At 60.3% G+C, this 22,312-nt stretch overlaps 2 protein-coding genes across 24 annotated transcripts in view; one reads left to right on the top strand and one right to left on the bottom strand.

The window, feature by feature from the left end:
- Positions 1-2,923: 2,923 nt before the first annotated feature.
- CRYBA1 (crystallin beta A1) lies at positions 2,924-8,322 on the bottom strand. 2 transcript variants are annotated; one of them, XM_085078359.1, is made up of 7 exons: positions 7,448-8,322; positions 6,670-6,734; positions 5,991-6,110; positions 5,629-5,747; positions 3,921-4,062; positions 3,378-3,520; positions 2,924-3,253 (listed from the first exon to the last, which is right to left on the bottom strand). In XM_085078359.1, the coding sequence occupies exons 2-7, from the start codon at positions 6,712-6,714 to the stop codon at positions 3,106-3,108; spliced, it is 717 nt and encodes a 238-aa protein (XP_084934485.1). In that variant the 5' UTR covers positions 6,715-6,734; positions 7,448-8,322; the 3' UTR covers positions 2,924-3,105. The 2 variants fall into 2 exon arrangements, with proteins under 2 accessions (XP_084934485.1, XP_084934486.1); XM_085078360.1 differs by lacking the exon at positions 5,991-6,110.
- Positions 8,323-11,391: 3,069 nt separating this feature from the next.
- Positions 11,392-22,312, top strand: part of MYO18A (myosin XVIIIA) — a 36,296-nt gene continuing 25,375 nt past the window's right edge. For 8 of the 22 annotated variants that reach the window (XM_085078332.1, XM_085078328.1, XM_085078326.1 and 5 more), the window contains exons 1-2: positions 11,392-11,472; positions 16,085-17,167. In XM_085078332.1, the coding sequence (XP_084934458.1) occupies positions 16,160-17,167 (1,008 nt within the window). In that variant the 5' untranslated portion in view covers positions 11,392-11,472; positions 16,085-16,159. Of the gene's footprint in view, positions 11,473-16,084; positions 17,168-20,059; positions 20,226-21,086; positions 21,156-21,366; positions 22,043-22,312 lie in introns of those variants that run through there. The other 14 variants (XM_085078324.1, XM_085078321.1, XM_085078320.1 and 11 more) reach the window with 7 other exon arrangements.

The raw sequence follows: 22,312 nt of genomic DNA, 5'->3' as shown, positions 1-22,312 counted from the left end.
TTACTGGAGGGAAAAAAGGGAATTTACTTGACTATTTATAGAAGATCCTTTAGGAATATAAAGTACCTCTCTGCAAAGTGAGAGAAGAGTAAGGAAGGTCTAAAGTCGTGTAGGAAAAACACTTGGGGATTACAACTGCCTGGAAAATAGTCTACAAATACATAGGCCAGAGCTCTCTGCCTGTTTAGTTAGTTTATTCAGCATCAATTTATTTCTTTTTTGGCCAGCGTTTGCTCTTTTTACACACCCAGGTGTGTGTGTACATCTGACTCAATGTGCCTTGCATGTGTGCTTAGTCTTTCTGGAGAGAGGTGGTGGGGTGTGAGCTGGGGATGTGGCCAGGAGAGCCACTCCCCATCCACAGCCAAGGGTTCCCAAGTGTCCCAGTGACCCTTTGGATGAAATGAGACCTGGGCTCCAGCCTGTGTAGTGGCTGTCTTAGTTTTGGGGATGATGTCTTGTGCAGTGGCACCTGTGACTTCAGAGAGGAGTGGGAGGGAGAGAGAAAAGCTGCTTTGCTCTTCTCCTGCAGACAAAAATCAGAATTGCTATGGTTTGCCTGCAGAGCCAAAACAAGCCAGGGTCTGGAACCAGCTTTGCTGGAGTTCAGGCTCTGTATGACACCATGATCCCATTATCCAGAGGATTTATTCCCTGCCAGGTTGTGGTTCTTGTTTCTGTGGGGTTTACAAGGTTTTTTTTTTGTAAAGGAGAAGTCAACACGCCTTGCTTGAAGTTAGTGAAATCCAAACGCTTGTGTTTGCAGTCAGTGACTCAGAACTCCAAGCTGTGCAATTCTGGGTTCTCCATCTCCTGCCCCAGCGTGTGATGATTCTGTCCGAGTCTTTCTGTACTTCTGCCACAGTAAATGTGAAAGCTTGCTTGCATTATTTTTTAGAAATGCATTTTGCACACTCGGGTTTCGCTGAAGCTCCGTGAAAAGGTTAGTTTGAAGCAGATGAATAAAGCTATGCACATGTTTTGAAAGTTTAATTTGTGTCTCATTACCAGAAGTGACTTATCTGCCCTCTTTTGCATTCCTGTGCTGTCATTGCCTCCATTCTCTTCACCATCTCGGAGGGTATGATGTAAGGTGACAGTTCTTTGCTGACAGCTGTAGCAGAAAACTGGCGCTTCTTGATTTTTTTAGTAGCCTTTCTCTCTCCTTTGCTTTCTCTGTATCTCTCTGTATAGCTATATAAATATATATATTATTTTTTTATTTTAAAGAGCCTACTTTAGTAATTGAATCGGAGGGAGTGGGGTGTGCTGGCTTGTGTTTCGGATACACTTTGTGCTGTCGGATGAACCAGTGCCCTTTTTGTCTCCAGGGAGAGCGTGGTGGTGGCACCTGCTGGTGTCCCCATGGGGACGGGGAGCCACCAAAAGCAGCTTTGGGGAGGGGATGGAGACCAGTCCACTGCGCTGCAGGCCGGTGGCGTGGGCAAACTCGAGGCTTCTAATGACAAAATGAACCAAGAGGAATCTCACCGCTGTGTATTCCCACTGTGAGGCAGGAGGGACAGGGTTCCTCACTATCCCGCTGTGGGGCTGGAGTGGAGACTGGGCTCCCTTCAGCCTCAGGGGGCGAGAGCTTTATTTTGGTTTTGTTTTCATGCGTTGGGTGCGTTGGGTTGCAGGTACCACCTTTGGAAACATGTTGCTTAGCCCAGAGCCTGTGTGCGGGAGAGTCAGGATTTTGTGACGGGAGAAGGACCCTGACAGCTTTCTCCTCCTGTTCCCTTCGCCATGGCAGAAATTTGTACTAACTTGACAGCTTTTTTTCATACCGAACAGGGCTGCTTTTCTATCTACCATCACACGTGTACTTACACACCTTCAGCAGCTTCCCAGCCTCTGAAGGTCCTCAACTTGTTTACTGGGGGGACTGATGCCCCTCTCTCCCCTTTCCCTGAATATTTCAGTGTTAAGGGCGGTGCAAAACACAACCGCGCGCTTCGACTGCGAGCTGGGGCCGGAGTCTGTCTCCTCTCCTGCCCCCCTTCGCCGTCGATAAGTTCTCATTTCGTTCCTGGTTTGTATTCAAATCGCTGCGAGGGGTTGTGCTCTTCCTGCTCAGGAGCTGAATTACCTCTGACCTGCGGAGAGGGGCAGCCCCTCTTTGGTGTCGATGTTGTAGTGTGCGACCACACGGATCCGTAAAGGTAGTCTTTGTTTCCTTCTCCCCTCCCCGGTAATTTCCGATTAGGTTAATGCACTCTGTGTGCCCAGCTGGAAAAGCGTAGGCGTTTTCCCGGTGGTGAGAGGGTGGCTAGAGGAGTTTAGTGTAAAACCTGCTGTAGCTGTGTCTGGCGCAGCCCCTTGCGCTGGTGTGGGTGATGTCACAGACTGTAAGGATAGGTAATGTCCATGAGCTGTAATGGCATGATGTATCTTTACCAATGATGTCATACTTCACACTAAATGTTTTAAAAAAAGAAAAAAGGAAAAAAAAAAAAAACCTTAAATTTTGTTTATTCTGCACCAACAGGTCTTCAAAATTTATCCAAATTTTATTATTTTATCAGGAAAAAAAAAAAGAAATTTGTGTAGATCGAATACGTTAAGACAGACAATAAGTGATGTAAATTGTTGAATAAAAATTTTAAAGTTTGTGGGTGTCAGTGTGACTTTCTTGCTTGCGGTTTTGGGGAGCAGCCTGGGTTTAGGTCCCCAAGACCTGGCAGTGGTGGCCACAGAGCCCTCGAGCTGTGTGTATGTGGGTGGCAGGGGAAGGAGAGGGCAGGGAGGGAAAAACCCAAGGGTTTCTGTGCGACAGTGGGGTCTGAACCTCCCTCAGTGTGAGCCCCACTGCGCTTCAGCCCAGCTTAAAATAAGTAGGAAAGAGTCTGGTCCCTGCTCCTGTGATGGGAATGTGCAACCTCAATCCCAAACACACACCAGCAAACACACACCAAGCTGATTTATCTTTTTCCTTCAGTCACATTTATTGGCAATTGTGGCAGTCGGTACCGTTTTGGGAGTGTTGTTCCATAAGCAGTGGCGGTACAAGAGGGGGTGGTTATTTCGGGAGGGGAGTATTAGCACCAAGAGGGAGCCGGTGAGCTTTCGAAACCTTGCAGAGATGTACTGGGAAGTGGGGAGCTACTGCTGGACACGCCTGATGGATTGGATCTGGGAGGTCTGGGCGTGCGAACCCCACTCTCTCCAGTGCTTGTAGTCTCCACCGTGGTGGTCAAACTCCAGGACGTACTGGTAGCCACGGTACCCGGGATACTGGTAGCACACCCAGCTGGGAGAAAAGGACAAGAGGTAAGCAGGGGGGTTACAGGGTGTCCCCCCTCCCTCCCACTGCGGTGGCACAGTGATGGCAGTGGATTGTCCCTGCTGCTCCTGGTCCTCTGCCCGTCACTTACGCTCCGCACTGGATCTTCATGGAGCCCACTTCGTTGTTGGCCCAGCCCATGGCCTGCAGCGAGGGGTAGTCATCAGCAATTTCCCACTGGCGGCCGATGAAGTTGTCTTTCTCGAAAATGGTGATCTTGGATTCCTTGTGATTCTGCGGGGGAGAGCAGGGGGTAAGGGGGAGGTGGTGCTCTCTGCCCAGCGTGGGTAGGAATGGCACGGCTGTCACTCCCTGTGGCGTTACTGGGAGGGTTTCCTGGAGAGGGAGATGTTCAGACTCTGGCTGTTAATTATTTCTGAGGGGATGGGAAGCGTTGATGACAGCCGTGCCATAGCTACTGTCTCAGGCTGGCTGTCCCCTAGCTCTGGTCATGTACAGCTTGCCCAGAAGTTCTCTCAAAACCTTTAAAAAACAGGACAGAAAGAGCAAATCCTGTTGGGAGTGGGGTGGGGGGGGAAGCTCTGAGCCTGCCCCTGGCACAGCTGTGTTTTCCCTTCCTAACCTCACCGCCATGGGACATTTCAACAGGATCAGAGCTGTGTGGGACACTCACGGCGGAGCAGACGGGGCGGAAGGACATCAGGCGCTCGATGTGGTAGGCGTTGCTGCCGCTCCAGGCGTCCCAGCGCGGGTACTCTCCCCTCTCCAGGATGAACTGCTGCCCGCAGAAGCCGGTGTGCTCGTAACCGACCCAGCTGCAAAAACAGAACAAGGGCTGCCAGGGCTTCCTGCAGCAGCTCAGGGGTTCCTGCTCGGAGCTGGCACTGGGGCAGAGTGTAGGTGCAAGGAGGAGGTTGTGGCCTGGCCTCTGCCCACAGGTTGGGACGAGAGGAAGTGGTGCTGGATGTGGGCAGAGAACCCAGGGAGTGTGTGACCACATCTGGTGCCCACACGGCATCCCTGATGCAGTGGTTGATGGGGAAATCCTGGGGCACATCCTGCACAGGTGGCTCTTCCCCTGGCTGTTCTGTCATTATTTATGCAGACCAGCATGGTTTCAGGATGCCCCAGCTGCCCTTCTCTCCCAAAGGCCTCATTTCTTACTTGTTCCCCAATTACAGCCTGACACTGCTGGAAAGACCTGAATTCCTGATACCCAAAGTAGGCAGAGCCCATCTGGCTCTGAGCAGAGAGCAGGGACTATGGCCTTTCCCCTTTCTGCATCCCACTCTTCACTGAAAAACAAGGAGAGGTTAGCAGAATGCCTCCACCCAAATGCAGGACACATTTTGCAAGCTCTCGTGCTGCCCACACAGCACCTGCCTGTCCCCAGGGTGGGGATGTCCCCTTAAGGAGGCTGGGGACAGAGCCACAGGCAGCACAGGGAGACAGAGCATGGGCTGGGGGCTGGAAGGTGTGTGGCACAGGCTGTGCAGTGCATGGATCCCCTGCTGATGTGGTACAAAAGTTGGCAAGGGGCTGAGCTGGGGTGGTCGAGGGCTTCTTGCCACTGACCCAAACCGAGCCCCAATCCCGTGTCCCACAGCCAGCCCACCCTGTGCAAGGTGAACAGCCTGATTAGGAACACGTCAACTGGAGCAGGGAGCTGATTAGGGCGTGAGCACGCACGCTGCTGTAATCCCATTAGCATTACACATCCTAAAGATAGCAGCACAAATCTATCTCGTCTGCTCCCCGCCCCGGCGGGATGCACACCGCGGGGATCGCTCCCGACACACAGCCTCTCTGGGCTGCTCGGGAGGTGCCTTGCCACTGCCAGGGAAGATTCCCGTGCACAGGGAGAAGCTTGGCTCTGCTTCCCACCCCTCTCCGGGCTGGAGAAGCTGCGGGAAGGTTCTGCCCGGGCCCTGGGAGCTTTGCAGTGCAGGGAAAGCCCAGGGCAGAGCAGGGCTGGGCCCTGGGGTGAGAAATTCTCTAGGGCTGGTGCTTCGTGGGGTTACACAGGCAGGATGGGGACCAGACTGAGCTCCAGAGCCACTCACTGAACACTGACACTCACTACATCCTTGGACAGCAACTCTGCTCCAAAACTGAGCAGTCCAACACCACGGGAGGCAGTTTTGGGTGATGCCAAAGGTGTTGCCACTGTCCTCTGACCCTCTCTCTGTATCAGTGCTGCCCGGGGCTGGTTGCTCCACCCTGGCAGGTTGGGATCGCCCCATGCCTGGCTTCCCTTAGCTGTGATGCTTGGCTCCAGCCAAGCAGAGCGAGGACAGCTGGTCCCACTCCACGCTCGGGCACCTCTCTCCCAGCCATCCCGCCTGGGAAAGCATCCCCTCCGCTGGCAGCTGGCTACTCACGCGCCACATTCCACCTTCAGGGAGCGGATGTTGTCGAAGCCACATTCCATGATGTTTGGACAGGCCGAAGTGAACTCCATCCTCTTGCCCTGGAAGTTTTCTTGGTCGTACACGGTGATCTGGAACGGAGAGCGAGCTGCCGAGTTGGAAACTGCCCAGCAGCGGCCCCAGGCAATTCAGCGCCTCTTTGAGACGGAGGGTGGCTCCGTCAGGGAGAGAGCCAGCGGAGGCTGCACCGGGCACCCCTCTGGGCTGGGACACAGCCCCGCTCGCCTCCGCGTCCCTGCACTGCTGGCCCCGCGACGCCCTGCCTTGGTGTCGGGGGAGCCGCAGGCTGGCCCCCGCTCCGCTCTCCTGCTCACCCCTGCGGAGATCAGTTCCCGGGGCAGCGCTGCCGTCCGGAGAGAGGAGCGGAGCCGTTCTGGGACGGGCGGGTGGCAGGGCTGTGGCTGGCGGTTCTCCCGGCCTCTGCTCCGAACGCTCTAGGGCAAAGAGGATTAACGGGGGAAAGGGCGAGGGGCACCTCCCCGGGGGGCTGCGGCTGACGCTCTCCTCTCCCGCGACAGCTCCAGGCTTCGACGGGATGCTCCTCACTTGTACACGTGTTTCTCCTCTCCCTCTCGGCTCTCTCCACGACCTACGGCCCTGGGGCTGTTGCCAGACCCCTTGGGATTGTTCCCCACCTCTCTCCACAGTGCCCACTGCCCCTGCTCACCCTGTCTGCACGGACAGGGGAGGGCGAACAACAGCCGGTGGCTTTTGGGGACTCTAGAACTGCCTGTCACGGGATGGCTGGTGAAAGCAGGGCACGGCTAGCCCGGGATGCTGTGAACAGCCTTATGAAAAACACCCGGGAGGTATTTTGGCAGGCGGGAGGCACGTTCCCGTGGGCAGAGGACAGGGGTGCCTGTTTCCTGTGCTCGTCCCTGCCTCGCTGCCCGCTGTGCAGCTTTCCTGGCCCCGGAGGATGGACTTTGCCCTTCTCCCTGCTCCCTACCTGCACAGAGGGAAAGGCGAAATACAGGGGATGTGAGGACATACCTTCCACGGGCCCATGGGAACAGGCAGAGGGTTTGTCTGAGCCATCTTTGCTGCTGGGTCGGTGTCTGGAGAAGGAAGGAAAAGCCAGTTTTACTGCAGCTTGTCCCTGTGCATCCCTGCTGCCCGCTCGCGAGGCTGGGGACAGCTCTGTGCCTGCCACCCATGGAGGACAGCTGCCCCACTGCTGGGGACAAGCCACACCAGCCGCAGCGAGACCCTCTTGCCAGCCCCAGGATGGGGTAGGGGGCACAGTGGGGGCTGTGAGGCACATCCTAAGCAGGGTGCTCCCTCCTCACCACAGCAGTGCCCCTTCCCCCCTCCTGGCCATGGCACAGAGCCTGCACACCCACCGGGACACAGTGCCCGATCCCCATTTCTCCTTCTCCGAGGCTAGACCAGCACTAGGAAAAACCCCCCTGAGCTGGAGCACGGAGCTGTGGTGGGGGGCACAGGCTGCCCTGCGCCTGGCTGTGTACAACAGACCCTCCTGCTCCCCTCGCCCTGCCTGGTGTCCCCTGGGAAGCACAGTGGGCTCCCACGGGCAGCCCTGGCTCATGGTGGGAGATGCCAACCGTGCCAGGAGTGGGGTGCCCTGCAGTAGAGGGGCTCTCAGCCCCCCCGGCTGCCAGCGGGGATGTGTGAGCCTGTCTTATGCCATGGGAAACAGCGACAGTCCCTCTGGGTGTCTTTTGCCACCAGGCAGGAGGAAGGGTGTCTGCCCGGCCGGCTGGCAGCGGAGGGGTGAGGTGGGAGAGGTGCGCATCGGTCCAGGACTCACCTAGCTCAGGCGGTTACTGCTGCTTCGCCCATGTAATGTTTGCCTACTTCAGCGGCTCAGCTTTTATAGGGTACTGCTGGCCGGGAACCGGTGCCAGCGTTTGCAGAGCCGTCAGCACAATGCTTGCTCTGGCATTGTCCTGCTGATCCCCGGAGATTTCAGCTGCTCATCCCCATGGTCTGAGCCACATTCTTAGGGAAAAAGAAAAAAAAATTTGATAATAAAAAAAAAAATAATCGGGGCGGCTGTTTGCACAGATAATCTTGGGCACAAATGACTCAACGATTTGACCGTGCTGGCATTTTCCAGGGGCAATGCACCGCGCCGTCACGGGGCGAGCCTGGGGGCTGGCCTGGCCCTGGCGCCAGTTGGCACCGTGGGGACAGCGGGGACACCTCCCCGTGAGACCCTGCGGGCGGTGGGCTCGGCGGGGTGTCTACCAGGCACTGTCAGTTTGCTTCACCACCCAAGGCGTGTTCCCTGTCACCGCGTTGGTGGGGACACCTTCCTCCCATCACGGGCGAGGGAGGCTGGAGGTGAGAACCGGCGTGGCCCTGGCAGACATGTCCCCACGGCCACGCCGAGCCCCAATGCTCCACACAGCACTGCCACAGCCACAGCCCCACAGCCAGGACGCCTGCCAAGGCCTTGGGGAGGCCTCGGCCCAGCGGTGACCACAGCCAGCAGCCCCACAGCCCCCTTCTCACGCGGGGCTCCCATGGGGCAGCACTGCAGGCCCTGGGGCACCATGGCGGGCACAGCCCGGGCCGTCGGGGGTCACGAGGCGAGCGTGGCGGCTCGGGCTGCTGCCTCAGCGCATGGCTGCCGGCACAATGCTCGCCCGCGTCTGACTGCCCCTTTTGTCTCCCCGCTGGGCAGCCGCGGCCGCACAAAACAAAGCGCCCCGTCAGCGCTGCCTGCGGCATGGCCTGGCGCCCGGCCCGGGGGACCCTGCGGGGACGAGCGGCGGGGTGGCACCCGACCAGACGGGCCTCGTGGGGCTCAGCGGGGTCCTGGGGGACCCTGCTGTGAGCAGGGCAATGTCCTGACGGGGGGAAGCTGTGACTCATTGGGGCACTTCCCCTCGCTGGCTGCTGCGGGATGGGGATGGGGTGGGATCGGCGTCACCGGAGGGATCGCTGTGACACTAGCTGTGGGGCTGCACCCCCAAGGCCTGTCGTGCCATCTGACTGTACCACTGCACCCCAACAAGTGTGGGGTCAGGGAATGGGAAGGGCAGGGCCACCTGCCCTCTGCAGGGCTGCCAAAATAGGGGCTGGTGGTGGTGGGCTCCTACAAAGCCCTCCTGGCACCTTCCCTGAGCACCTGCTGTGGGTGTCCTGGCTGAGGGGGTAGGTCAGCTTGGAGCTCACCCTCCAGCTCACTCCAGCCCCTGGGACACGTCCTGGCCACAGATTCGGCCACCCCAGAGTGTGGAGGCTTTGCCAGGAGCCTGGTGCCACTAGAGGGAGAGCTCAGCCCGAGCAGGATGGGACACCATCGGCGCATGCGGGTGTAGGGTGGGTGTGTGGCACTGCACACCCCTCTGCACCCCACGCAGACACCTGCCTCCCCCTGCAACAGGAAAACTGTTAATGGCTGAAAACCACTCCAAAGAAGAGCCTGAAGCTGGCAGCCACCTCAAGCCAGGCGCAAGGTGGGGGAAAGACCCCTGCACAGCCCGCACTGGCCATGGCCAGGGAGGGGTCACTTTCAGCATAGAACAGGACCCCAGTATGGCTCAGGCTGCTGCGAGCCCCCCAACCCCTCACCCTGCTCACAGTGCTGGTGTGGCAGGTGTCCCCCTGCTCAAGGACCTGGGGGCACAGTGACAAGTGCCTGGGGAGCCAGTGATGCTGGCGGGTCCACAGGTTGTCTGGAACAACTGGTTTTTCTAGATCCAACAGACTATAAAAACGCAGTGACCTATTTAGGGAACCCCGCGGTGCTGCAAAACAGATGCTTCCCCTCCCAGGCCGGCTCCAGGCCCTTGCCCTGGCCAGCCATCTGCGCCTGCCAGGGGCACAAGAAATGCCACTGGCACCGGAGCTCTGTCCTGCTTCTCCATAGAAAACCCTGGGCAACACAGAGACTTTCCTTGGATGTGGGATTTGCTGGTGCCTGGGGAACCCCCTGCCAGGGAGAGCTGCTCAGGGCAACCCAACCTGTTTCTGGCAAAGCCAGACAGGATCATGTGGATGAAGAGCTGGTCAGCTCGCTGGGAAACACAGGGTGTTTAGCCCTGGGGATGTGGCAGGAGAGCGGCCCCAGTGGGTGGCTGCTGGTGGCAGGGCTGTGTGACACTGGGCACCCTGTGCTGTCCCACAGTTCGGCGGTTCCAACCGGCGTCAGCTCATCCCAACCTGCCCAGCGTGATAAGGAAGCAGGAACTGCCACAGGCTGTAGCCGGCTGTTCACTCGCCTGTGCCAGGAGCAGGGCAGAGGGACAGCCACACAATACATCCTCTTGCCACCGCAGCTGGAACACCCTCCTGAAAGCTCAGATGGGCTCTGCTGCCCTCCCAGATCACTCGACCCCATCCCTGCTCTCTGGATGGCTGCGGCTCCCTGCGCTTGGTGCCACGTGCCTGGGACAAAGGACAGTGTGACAAAAGCAGGGAGCTGCGCTCGCTGCCGCCGTCCTCCGCCGCTGCAAGGGCTGCATCTCCTCCACTGCTGCATGCCAGGGCCCAGCTCGGGGCTCCTTGCTCAGCTACCACCTCATTCCTGCCATGCCCCACACATGTCCTGCTCTGCTGCTGCTGTGGGACCATGTCCTGAGCACAGGCTGTGAGCTAGAAATCACAGCCAGCTTTACCACTGCGAGGGAGCAGGGCTTGTGACACCCAGACAGGTGTATCCCAAGAGAGGAGCTCACAGCTCGATGGTAGGAGAGTCAGGACCACACGACTCAGCCAGCAATGGTAGGAAGGTAGCAGGGGTTTGGAGTGAGTCCTCTGGGGTACCTTGGGACAGGATACTGTCCCTGTCATCTCTCTGTCCATCCTGAGCTTCCCATCAGAGATCAGGCACTGCCTGAGAAGTGCTTTTTGAAAGAACTTGTGGATGCCTCTCTCTGGGGTCTCTGTTCCCAAAGCCCCACTCCAGCTTCCCTGGGCCCGGTTGCTCCCACACCTGGTAGGAAGAGAGGTTGTTCCAGCACTGATATGGCAGGGCTTATCCTGAAACCATCTGTCCCAGGATTCTTGCTGTTTGTGGCCAGCCCCGGTGTGACGTCCCAAAGCTGGACACTAGTAGAAGGGGTGTAACAAAGACTGTGCCGCTCTCGCTGCTGGGTGTGCTGGGAGATTACCATTGTTAACCACCGGCTGTCTCCTGGACAGAGCAGCAGGGCACTGTCCTCAGTCAGTCCCTGCAGGCTGACAGCCCTCGCTGGGGACAGGTGCTGCGGGAGAAGCTGCAAAAGGGCTCTGCGGGCAGCTCTGCTATGGCCGGCTTTGTATGCCCCACACCGGGCACTGGCCACCCTGCTCCGGCCGGCAGCCTGGAGCCTGCTTTGTCTGGATCCAGTGCTGCTCCACATGGGATTCTTCCGAAAAGGAGAACCCCGGGAGTGCGTGTGTGCAGTGTAGGGCTGCGAGTGCGCCAGTGCGAGTGCGCAACATGTGAGTGTGTTTTCCACGCGTGTGAGAACCGGTGTGTGTGTGTGTGCGTGCGGGGAGCGCCGGATGGACGGTGTCACCGTGTCACACCGGGGGTGCACATACCGCGGGGTCACCCCGGTTCGCGGGTCTGCGGGGGGGAGTGCGCACCGGGCTGGGAGCGCCGGTCCGTACGGTGCTGGTAGCCGGGATGCGGGGTTCCCTGGTGGGCAGGGCCTCCGCTCCGCTCCGTTCCGTTCCGTGCCGACCGGAGCCGCGCCCGGCGCGGCGGGCGGCGCGCGCAGAGCCGGCAGTGCCCGCCCCGGTGCGGAGCCGCCCCGCCCCGCCCCGCCCCGCGCCGCCGCCGCCGGGGCCCGGCACCGCCGCCGCCACCACCGGGCCCCGCTCCGCTGCCGCCGCTGGGTGAGTACCCGCCGCCATCCCCTCGGGACCGGCCACCGGCACCGGGGCACCGGCACGCACCGCCGGCGCGGGGCGGGCCGCGGCTGCATCGCCCCCCAGGGCGGGCCGGGCCGGGCCGAGCCGAGCCGGGCTGAGCCGTGCCGAGCCGTGCCCCCGCGGCGTTGCACAACCGCCGTAGGTGGGTGTGTAGGTGCGGAGCCCCCCGCTGCCGCCCCCCGGTTGCGGGGCGCGGGTGTGCGCATGGCCCGCTCTTGTCTCGCAGCGCCTGTGCAGCCCCCGGTGTCACGCGTGTGCGTGTTCGCATGTGTGTGTCACCTTGTGCGGGGCGTGTTTCCGTGTCCCCGTGTGTCCCCCCCGCAGCGTGCCCCGTGTCAGGTGCTCCGTGCTGGGTACCCCAGCACCCGCTGCAGGGCTCCCCAGGGCCAGGAGAACCCGCTGGCCTGGGCCTTTCCCACACCACCGGGGAATTGCATCCAAAGCCATTAGCCCGGCTCGCCGCTAACCACATCGCAGCTGGGGCCGGTGCCACTGGCACCTGAGGCACCTTTTTGGAGTGACAGGGGTGGGTGGCCCTCAGCAGGCTGCTGTGCTGGGGGTGGTAGGGGCTCGCAGGGCTGTGGCTGTGTTAATTTTCCCAGAGAGGAATATGTGGAGCATCGGGCGAGGGCTGGGACGCGCGTCCCTAAATCGTGTGGTTTCCAGCCGGCCTGTGAGATGCAAATTGTCTGGTCAACGAGTGCCAGAGCTAAACTTAGGGCAATTACAGGAAAGTGTGGGCACATGGCAGTGTGTTCCTACACCCCAAGGCTGGCCCTGGCACTCCAGCACGGGGGGACTCCCACCCACTCCTCACCCCAGTCGGGAGCTGAGCATTCCCACAGCGCCTACATCAGCCCTGGACTTTGCCCACTGACAAGCTGTGGCTCAGCCCTTCACCTTTGCCGTGGGCTGGGCCATGCAGGGCGTGAGGCTGTGAATTTGGGGTTGGAAAAGGGTGATGAGGGAGGCGTGTGCCCTGTGCTGAGGGGGCTGTAACCCACCTGTCCGCCCCCAGCTGGTCATGGAGCCATCTCCCATCTGGTAGCCCAGCTAGGATCCCATCCCACTACCTCTGGGTCTACCCTATAAGACCTCTCAAGCTGTGTCATTTCCTGGCTTTGGGGTGAGGCAGATGTTTGCATCCCATGCACCTTCCTGGCTTGGGGTGACCCCTCACAACCAGTCTGGCTCCTCTTTGTTGTTGGACTTGGGGTTGCTGCAGCAGGAGGGCCTGAAATCCTGCTTTGGGAGCAGCCTGGTGGCACATCCCAGCTGTGACTCAGGTAGATCCGGGATTGTTTTCCTCTTGATACATTCCAGCGTTGTCCTTAAGTGAAGGCACTGCAGAGGGATTTGGAAACCCCCTAAATTTCCATGTTCTGTGGAAAACTTGCGTCCAGCAAGGAGCCATCATGCAGGTCAGCCCTGAGTGGGAGCTGGCCTGGCCGCTTGGAATCGCTGCCAGCAGCTCCTGCTCCCTGGCACGGCACCATCCCTTCCTGGCTGGGCACAGCCAGGGCGTGGGGTACCCCAACATGGTGTGCCCAAGGAGGGGACAGCCACCAGCTCCTGTGGCAAAGCGGTGTGGGATCACAGCCCTACTGCTGGCATCAAGGAGCAGAGCAGGGAGGGCAGGCGACCGTGAAACTTGCCGTGCAGGTCCCTGCGCGGGAGCGTGTCGGACGAGATTGCGTCTCGAGAAGGGAAGGAGTGGCTGGGAGTTTCAGTGAACGCCTTCCTCCCTGCCTGGAACTCCCCGGCGCCCTGGCAGGGACGCGGGGGCTCATGACTGTGCTGGGGGGACATGGGGGAATGTGCGTCCTGCTCCTGCTTGGGTGGCTCAGGGAGGACTTTTGGGTTGGGGGGCATTGAGATGTGTCTCCCTTTCTGCCGTCTGGCCCTTCCAAGGTGACATCCTCATCCCTTGCCAGCCCAGTGTCACAGCAGCATCCTCGCGTGCGATCCCAGAGTGCAGCCGGCGCCGGCGGGTGCCTCTCCCTTCTCTGTCACAGCTCATGCATGCCACTGCCCCAAACATGCCTGGCCAAGGGGAGTCCCGGAGCGAGCCCGGGCTGAGTCAGGGAAGGCGCGTTGGGTCTGAATCAGGAGCGAGGAGACGCTCAGCAGCCTCCTCCCGCTCGCGGCATCGGGCTGCACCCATCCAGCAGCCCTGTGGTGGGAGCCTTCTTGGGGAAAAGGGAGCAAACCACAATGGCATTCCATGTGGGCTGGTGACACCAATGCAGGGGGGAATGCAGCATTCCTTGCCCCAGCCCACAAAAGTCCTGTCTCCCTGCCCCACTGCCGCCTATTGTGGCCCTGAGTGGGGCACACGTGGCTGCGGCAGTGGCCGCCAGTGCTGCCTGATTAGCGATGCAGCTGGGAACGCTGTTCCCCCTTTTTGTTGAGCGTACAAAGGCTGGGAAGCAGCCTGTGTGCTGGGAGAGAAACCACCGAGGACAAAGAGAGTGCTGGCCGCCTGTCTCCTGGCGTCACGGCTCTAACCAGCACCTGCCTGGCGAGTGGCTCTGCTCCCAAGGGACCCCCGGGAAGAGTCCCAGCAGCCCCTCCCTGCCATGGGGTGGGCACTGGGTGCTCCTGGGGGTGCAGCCCTTTCTACAGCTTCAGGGATAGCCAGGCAGCTGTGGTACCTGTGGCATATGTCATACGGGGGACAGAAATAGGTGCAGGTGGTTCCCTCCCTGCCATTGTCTGTGCTGAGGCCCTGGCACAGGGGAGCAGCCCCTGTGACAGCACAGCCATGGGGCCCTTTGCAGCAGCACCTGCTGTGGGTCATGAGAAGGAGCTGTGCTGTCCCCTGCTTGGGACAGTGATCACCCCACAGGCAGCAGTTCTGTGAGAGGAGAAAGGACCTGGGTTCTTTTCATATGTTTTGGGGTCCTGCCCTGCCCAAGTCCTGCTGTGGGTCTGGAGAAAGCCTCAGGTGCTGCAGGGAGGGCAGAGCAGCCAGAGCCCTGGAGCTGGGTGGTGCTGGCAGAACGGTGGCAGCCCCTTTGGTCATGGCCAGGGGCCTTGGAGCTGCAAGCCTGACCTTGTCCCTCAGGCTGCTTCCCCTCACTGCCTCTGAGGTGTCACACTCGGTGCCATGGCTTGCAGAGCTCTGCCCTCACCTGCCCTGTGGCCAGGCTGCTCCTGGGCACGTGTGCTCCTGCCCCAGCCCCGAGGGGCAGTGAGGTTCAGGGAGTTCCCTGCTATCCCTGGATGGATTTGCCAAGGGGAAAACGGGTTCCCCATGTCCCAGTGGGTGTGTTCAAGGGCAGTGGAGACCATGTGTCCTTGCAGGGAGATGGTCCAGGCAGTGATGGTGATGCAGTACTGATGCTGTGCTGGAGCCAAGGTGCAGCTTGGCACAGCACAGCACATCCATGCGCCCCAGGCAGATCCTGCACTGCCACCATGGGCAGCACTGCTCATCCCTACAGCCACCCAAACCTCATCCCCACACCCGTCGGAAAGCTCTAAAGCAGATGCTTCAAACGTGAGGAGCTTTCCTGTTGTCCTTTGTGCTGAGGTTAAGTTCCTGTGCAGTTTCCTGCCGTTATATATAGCTGTCAGCCCGTCCCGCAGGCGCTGCCAGCCGCCTGCTCCACTTTGGAGTTGTTTATCCACAGCCCAAGCGCTCGATGGAGCTTGTGGGGGGGCTACCAGTTACCCCAGGGGCAGAGGAGTCCCACAGAACCCCATGCAGGGTGAGACTGTGGGTGCCCCCAGGCACTGGGTGTCCCCAGGCACTGGGTGCACATGGGGTTTTCCAGGAGGGAGCTGGGTTTTCTGCCCAACCGTGGTTTTCCCACTGGAAGCTGGGTGCTCCCCCCTCTCTGCCCGGGATGCCCGAATGAAAGAGCAACTGTTCCTGGAGGTCGCCGGCGGCGTCACGAGCCTCTACGTCGCCCTGGCTAAAATTAGACACTTATCAGTGTTGGGAGGGATGTGATTTTACAGGTTCCTGTTTATTAGAGCAACCTTCGCTCCAGGCCTTGTTTCCGGCTCCTCCCTGGTGGGGATACTGCCTGTGGCAGTCCCTGTGGTTTGCGGTGGCCAGAGCCAGGATGAGCAGCAGAAAGGCCTCTGTTTCCTCAACAAGGGGCTTTTGAACAGCGGGCAGAACGCTGGTGGCTGGATGGGGTGGGGGTTTTACCCTGGAGGGTGTCCATGCTGGCAGTAACTGCTGCAAAAGCCTCTGAGATATTTTTTTCCCTACCCATCGGTGCTGCTCCAAAACGGCTCCTGAGCTGCTGAGGGTTTTGCCTGCAGTCAGCCCCAGTGCCAGGCACTGCCAGGCTTCTGGGCTTCTTTTAGGGCATCTCTGGGCACACAGGGTCACCATTGTTGCATCCATGGGGCGTGGTACCCAGCCAGAGTGAGGACACATTGACTGGGGCAGCCTCAGCCCTGTGGTGCTGCAGTCCCCAGGGAGGGTGGGAATACTGGGACTTGGTCCAGGGGCTGAGGGTGGCAGTTAGGGTGACCAGTGGGGTGGATGGAGAGTGGTGGGTGGGTGTTGGCTGTGCTGCTCTCTAATGGCACCCTTCCTGTCTGTCCCTCTGCACAGGCGGCCGTTCCGTGACGAGGACCCTAACCTAGTGCCCTGCCCGGGGGGCAAGAGCACCCTGAGCCCCCCTCCACCATGTTCAACCTGATGAAGAAGGACAAAGAGAAGGATGGGGGCCGGAAGGAGAAGAAGAAGGAGAAAAAGGAGCGGATGTCAGCAGCTGAGCTCAAAAGCCTGGAGGAGATGAGCATGCGCCGGGGCTTCTTCAACCTCAACCGTGCCTCCAAGCGGGACTCCAAGACCCGCCTGGAGATCTCCAACCCCATCCCCATTAAAGTGGCCAGCGGCTCCGAGCTGCACCTCACGGACATCGACTCCGACAGCAATCGGGGCAGTGTCATCTTGGACTCAGGCCACCTGAGCACGGCCAGCTCCAGCGACGATCTCAAGACGGATGATACCAACTTCAAGGGCTCGGTGCTGCAGCGGGCAGCCAAGTTCGGCTCCTTGGCCAAGCAGAACTCCCAGGTGATTGTCAAACGTTTCTCCTTCTCCCAGAAAAGCCGGGATGAGAGCACCTCCGAGACCTCCACGCCCTCTGAGCACTCGGCAGCCCCCTCCCCGCAGGTGGAGGTGCGCATGCTGGAGACCCCACTCGACAAGCAGGGGGTTCCTCCTGGACAGCCCTGCACCCCTTCCACCACCGCCCTGCGTGCCAGGGTGCCAGACATTGTTGGCAAGAGATTCCCCGCTGACCTGCGGCTGCCCGCCTTGGTGCCCCCCCAGCCACCCACCCCACGGCAGCTGGAGCTGCAGAGGCGCAACACTGGTGATTTTGGCTTCTCCCTGCGCCGTACCACCATGCTGGACCGGGGCCCCGATGGGCAGGTGTACCGGCGTGTCGTGCACTTCGCCGAGCCTGGAGCCGGCACCAAAGACTTGGCCTTGGGCTTGGTGCCGGGCGACCGGCTGGTGGAGATCAACGGGCGGAATGTGGAGAACAAATCCCGGGATGAGATCGTGGAGATGATCCGGCAGTCGGGGGAGACGGTGCAGCTGAAGGTGCAGCCCATCCTGGAGCTGAGCGAGCTGAGCCGCTGCTGGCTGCGGGGCGGCCAGGGGACACGCCGTGCTGCCTGGGATGTGAGTAACGCTGGTCCCTGCTGAGGGCACTGCCGGGCCTGGGTTCTGCCAGTGCCAGCGTCTTCACAGAGGTGTTTGGGTTGGCAGGGGCTGTGGGAAACAGCGGGTGCCAGGGCTGATCCAGCCAGGAGTGATGCACAGGGAGGAGTGGGAGGCTGTGGCTGGGATGCAGCAGTGATGCATCAGGTCTTGCAAATCGTCACTGGTCAGTTTTGCCCCCCAAGATGCTGTTGGGTTGGGTCTTCCTCCTGCCAGAGGGGCAGCAGTAGAGCCCAGCTCTGTGTTGCCTGTGGGAAGTCTGTCCCCATCTCTTTGCTGACGGGGCACAGTCCAGCTGAGAAGGGAGCTTTGCTCCTCACTGCCAGGAAATTCCAAAGGCTACTTTGCAGAAGGACACTGCCTGCTCCACTGCCCACGCTGGCGTCCCCCACTGGGATCCTCCCTGGGGACTGGGGCAGGCACACAGCGTGCCAGGGGCCAGGAGCTGCTGCCGGCCTGCACAGCCCTGCGTATGCGGCTGCTGCTGCCGCTGTATAAATAGAAACTTAATGGCTGGGTGACCCACATCCCTCATGCCTGCTGCCCGGCACTGCTGACCCTGCCGCGGGCTAACCAGCATCCTGGCCAGCCAGCACCCTGGTGGAGCCCCCCAAATGCAAGCCTGCAGGGCTGGACCCCCTCCATGGTGTCAGGGGGTGCAGCAGCATGGTGTTGTTTAGCGTATAACTGGACTTGTTTAGTGTATTTTTAAGCCTTCCTCAGGGGAGGAGGATGCCTGTGCCTGCAGAGCAGGTTGCCCGCACTGGCAAGAGCCACACTGAGCATGGCGAGGCCCTGTGCCTGCAGGCTGGTGGCCAGGATGGAGTGAGGGTGACCATGGGGCTCCATGTGCTCCTCGAGCAGATGCGGGCACTGCGGGGTGGAGTCTGCGCCAAGCCAAAGCGGTGGCTTTCCCGCAGCTCCTCCCCGGAGCCCTGCAGGCGTCACCGGGCAGTGCTGCCTGGATAACCCCGCGTCAGATAACCTTGCGTGGACAGGGGACACGGCTGTGACCGTGTCACAGCACCTTGGCACAGAGGCAGGTGTGCATTGGATGTTGGCACACGGAGGCAGCGAGGCACTTGTGCCTTCCAGGAGCGCAGGGCTGGGCTGGGAAAGGAGAAAGGAGACGCTGGTGCCCTTGGGGCTGCATGGGAGAGACTGTAATGTGCAGGAACATGGTGTGGTTTGACGGCATCAGCCGGTGGGAGCCGGCCAGAGGGCTGGCAGTGACCGTGTCGTGGGGTTGCCACTGGAGCCTCGTGGCACAGAATGCCTCCTTGTCATGCATGGTGCACCAGAGTGACACGCTGTGGCTTTGCTAGTACCAGGGAGCCCAGGCTGGGGTGCTGGGTGCAGCTGGGGGTCCCTCACACAAGGTGCTGGCACACAGGGAGGCCCGGCTCTCCCCCAGGCCCCACTAAGCTCCCTGGAATGTTTCTGGTCCTAATTTAAATAAAAATGATCCCTTTTGAAACAGGAAATTATAGACATATTTTGGGCTGTTGCTCTGGAAGCCCCTCCCCGGCTGGAGCAGGACAGTGCTGGGCTCTCTGTGTACCATGGGGGGTTTAACCCCCTCACCAGGTCTGTGCTGAGTCACCCTTGTCCCCACGGACCCGGCTGACAGGGCAGCACCCGCTGCGTCTTGTGGGATTGTCTCTGCTGTGGGATGGTGGGGGGCCAGCTGGTGGCATTGGGGACTGGGTGAAACCCCCTCTGTGTCCCAGCCTTGCTCCCAGTGTGGGGCAGCTGGGCTGGCTCAGCTCCACACTCTATTTATTTATTTACCGGCGAAATTCCTCAGGCAGGGTCCAGGCGTGTGCCGGCCCAGCAGAAATATTCCAGAAACGCCTCTGACCGCTCCAGTGCTTCAGCAGGACCACAGGCATCCGGTGGCTGTGCTGGGTGACCTCGTGTGCCACTGTCCGTGGGCACCTAGGTCCCTGCAGGTCGCTGTCCCCAGGGTGCAAGGCCACTGTGCCATGGCATGGCTGGGTTCCCCATGTCCCCCTGAGTGTGGGACTCTAATCATGTCAGAGGCACTTTTATCATTTTTCTGTGCTTGGGAAGTTCTTGGTTTGGCTCTTTTTGTCCTCTCACTGAGGGGTTGGTGCTGCTGCGGTGTCCCAGTGTGGCAGTGGGCTCAGCCGTGGGCCAGTGCACATCTGCCAAATTTCCTGGCAAAGTAATGAGAGAGAAATATGCTGGCCAGGCAGAAATACTGCTGTTACCAAACGGCTAGGTTGGGTATCCCAGTGGAGGTGGCTCCATGCCTGTGCTACCTGGGGACACCCATGTCACCACAGGCACTCTCTGCTGTATTATGCTAGCCCTGCCACCGCTGCTCCTCCATGCCACCAGTGTGCCTGACTCCCTGCCACCAGCTCCTCCCAGCAGCCCCCACATGGGGAGGCCCCTGACCCTCAGCCCCTTGTCCACTGCCCCACTCCAGCTGTTTCCAGAGAGACTTTGGACTTCCAGAAGCAGCTTTGTCATGAAAGCATCTTTACCACGGGCTGTTGGGGTGCTATCTGTCCCCAGGAGCATTCTGGGGGGCTCTTGTGTTCATTGGGAAGCCAGAGGCGGAGCCAGAAGTGTCAGGGTTTCACCGTCTGGCATGACACCAGGAACCCCATCCTGCCATCCCTTGAGGCACAGACCCCTCCCTGGCTCCCCCCAGCTTCACATCTACCCTTGGCTCGGGGGTGTCTTTCCCACCCCCTCCAGGCGGACGGTGGACGGAGGCCGGGCAGTTCCCCCCGCGGCAGAGCCCACATCACTTCCTCTGGCAGTGGCAGCGGTGACGGTGCTGGTGGCGAGGCCCCACTGCCCGCGTGTTCCCCCCCAGCTCTCCCTCTGGCTGCTGCTGTGCCGGCAGGCCCCTCGCATTCCTGAGCTATTTTTAGGGTGGCCCTATCAGTCCAGCTGTCCCCGCTGCCGGCTGCCGCCCCACTAGTGCCTCTCCTGTGCGGTGCCGCGCTCGCCCCAGCGGAAACCCCGCTCCTGGCTCCCTCTGGTAAGGTGGGGACCCCCAGCGTGGCCAGCACAGCTTGGGGGAGCACGAGGGGGGTGCCTGGGAGGCAGTGCTGGCGCTGGGATCGGGGATTGAGAGGCTGAACCCACCCCTGGGGCGCTTTGGTGGCTGGGAGTTGTTTGTTGTGGGGACCTCATGGCCGGTGCTCTGTGGGGACCTCTGTGGCAGTGCCAGGCGGCTTGGAGGTGGGAGCACTGTGGGTGGAGAGTTTGGGGGTTCTGACCCACGGATGGGTTCATCTCCGGGCTCAGCCTGTGCTCCAGGCAGTAATATTTCACAGCGTGGTGGCAGCTGGAGGGTACAGGGGACCCCTCAGGGTTGTACTCCCAGACTGCTGTGTTGGTTTGTTGGCCAGGTGCTCCCCTGTGCCACGCCTGGCCCTGGGAGGGGGCTTCTCCCTGATGGCCGTGGTTGGACAGTGGGTGCCATCCAGGGCAGCAGGTCCCACCAGAGCTCCCTGGCTGCTGGCATGGGGTCAGGCTCAGAATAAACCCTGTCTGTCAGGGCAAGCAGGGAGCCGGGGCAGAAAATATCCCTTCTCTCACCCTGGTATTTGCTTACCACAGCGGGCTGGCTTGCTTGGGGGAGCAGGGCCACGGTCCTGCGGCCTGACTAAAGGGGCTTTTTTTGCACAGTGAGTTTTGCTGGGTCTCAGACTGGTCACCTGCCTGTCCCCAGAGCCCCTCCTGTGGGCGCTATTTGTATGCTGAGCAGGGTCAGGTGGGCTCAGAGCCCCATTCCTGAGGATCCCAAGTGGGGAAGGGCACGTGCCTGTACCCTGGGCCGTGGTTTGGTATTCTGTGTGCTGTCCCCAGTCCGTCTCACCTCTCCCTCTCTCCCCAGCCAGGGCTGCGGCTCCATGAGACATCACCATGGCGTTCTCATCCCGGTTTGCGTTCTGGGAGCAGAAGGGAAGTCTCTCTCGCATGTTTGCCTGCTCCCCACATTTCGGTCACGCTGCTGACCGACTCCCCCAGTTTGCTCAGTGCTGGCACCGTGTTTGGAGCAGCACTCCCAGCCTTACTGTACTGCCATGACAGGGGCTGTGCTGGGCAATCAGGAGCTTGGCTAGGGCTGGGGTCACCAACACAGCCTTGCATGTGATCACTAACACCATCACTAACAGCTTTGCGAACGACCAGTGCCGCCCCTAACACAGTGTGAGCCACCCCAGTGCCACCTGCCACCCAGGAGCTGCTGTGTGATGGCGACTCGGGGTGTGTTTCCCACGGGGTGCACCACATCCTGCCTCCACAGTGTCACAGCCGAGTCCTGGCTCAGGGCAGGATTTGGCTGCCCACCCCCCCAGGGGCCCCTGGTTTTCCTGGGTCAGCAGGGATCTGGCATGTCCCATGTGCGGCTGCTGCAGAGATTAGCTGGTGACACTTAAAACGTGCTGTGACACCGGGGGTGGGGAGGTGACGTGCAGGGTGTCAGAGCCCTGAAGGAGCGGTGGTGGGACTCTCAACCAGCTCCCTCGCTGGCTGCACATGATGAGAGGGCCCAGGCCTGGAGGGCAGAACATGTACCTCTCCTACCTTTGGGGTTTGCGATAACCTAGGTGCATCTCTGAGCTTCTCCCTGGTTTTTTGGCTGATGGGAAGCCTGGAAGTACACACATCCTTGTCCCTGCAATGGGCTGCAAACTGGGGCTGGCATGGAGTGATGGTCCTGGTGGGTTTTCCAGCAGCAAGGCCCCACAGTGGGCTGAAACGTGCTCCTCTTGTTTGTCTGACCCTCAGGTCAAGGACGAGGACAAATCTTTAGCTGTGAAAAGACCCGTGAAGGAGGACGGGGCTGTAAGTGTCACAGGGCACGGGCAGGGTGGAGCTTTCAGGGATGGGAACAGCCCCTGTGACAGGGCTTGGGGATGCCATGCAGGGCCATGCCCTGAGCACTGAGTTTTACTGACAGCCTGAGGATCAATGGGTCACTGTGTGTGGGGTGCAGAGGTCACCACTGCACCCCGCCCTGGAATCCATGTGGGGCTGTAGGTTGTCTGGGGAAGGGTGTTGTGTCCTCAGTGCTGGGGTCTGGCCAGGAGCTGTGCTCCAAGGCAGGGAAGAGCC

Source organism: Lichenostomus cassidix, chromosome 19 (assembly GCF_008360975.1).
Source record: "Lichenostomus cassidix isolate B80296 chromosome 19, HeHo_3.0, whole genome shotgun sequence".
Lineage (NCBI taxonomy): Eukaryota > Metazoa > Chordata > Aves > Passeriformes > Meliphagidae > Lichenostomus > Lichenostomus cassidix.
The sequence above is the reverse complement of the archived record's forward strand: the minus strand, read 5'-3'. Positions and strand labels throughout refer to the sequence as shown.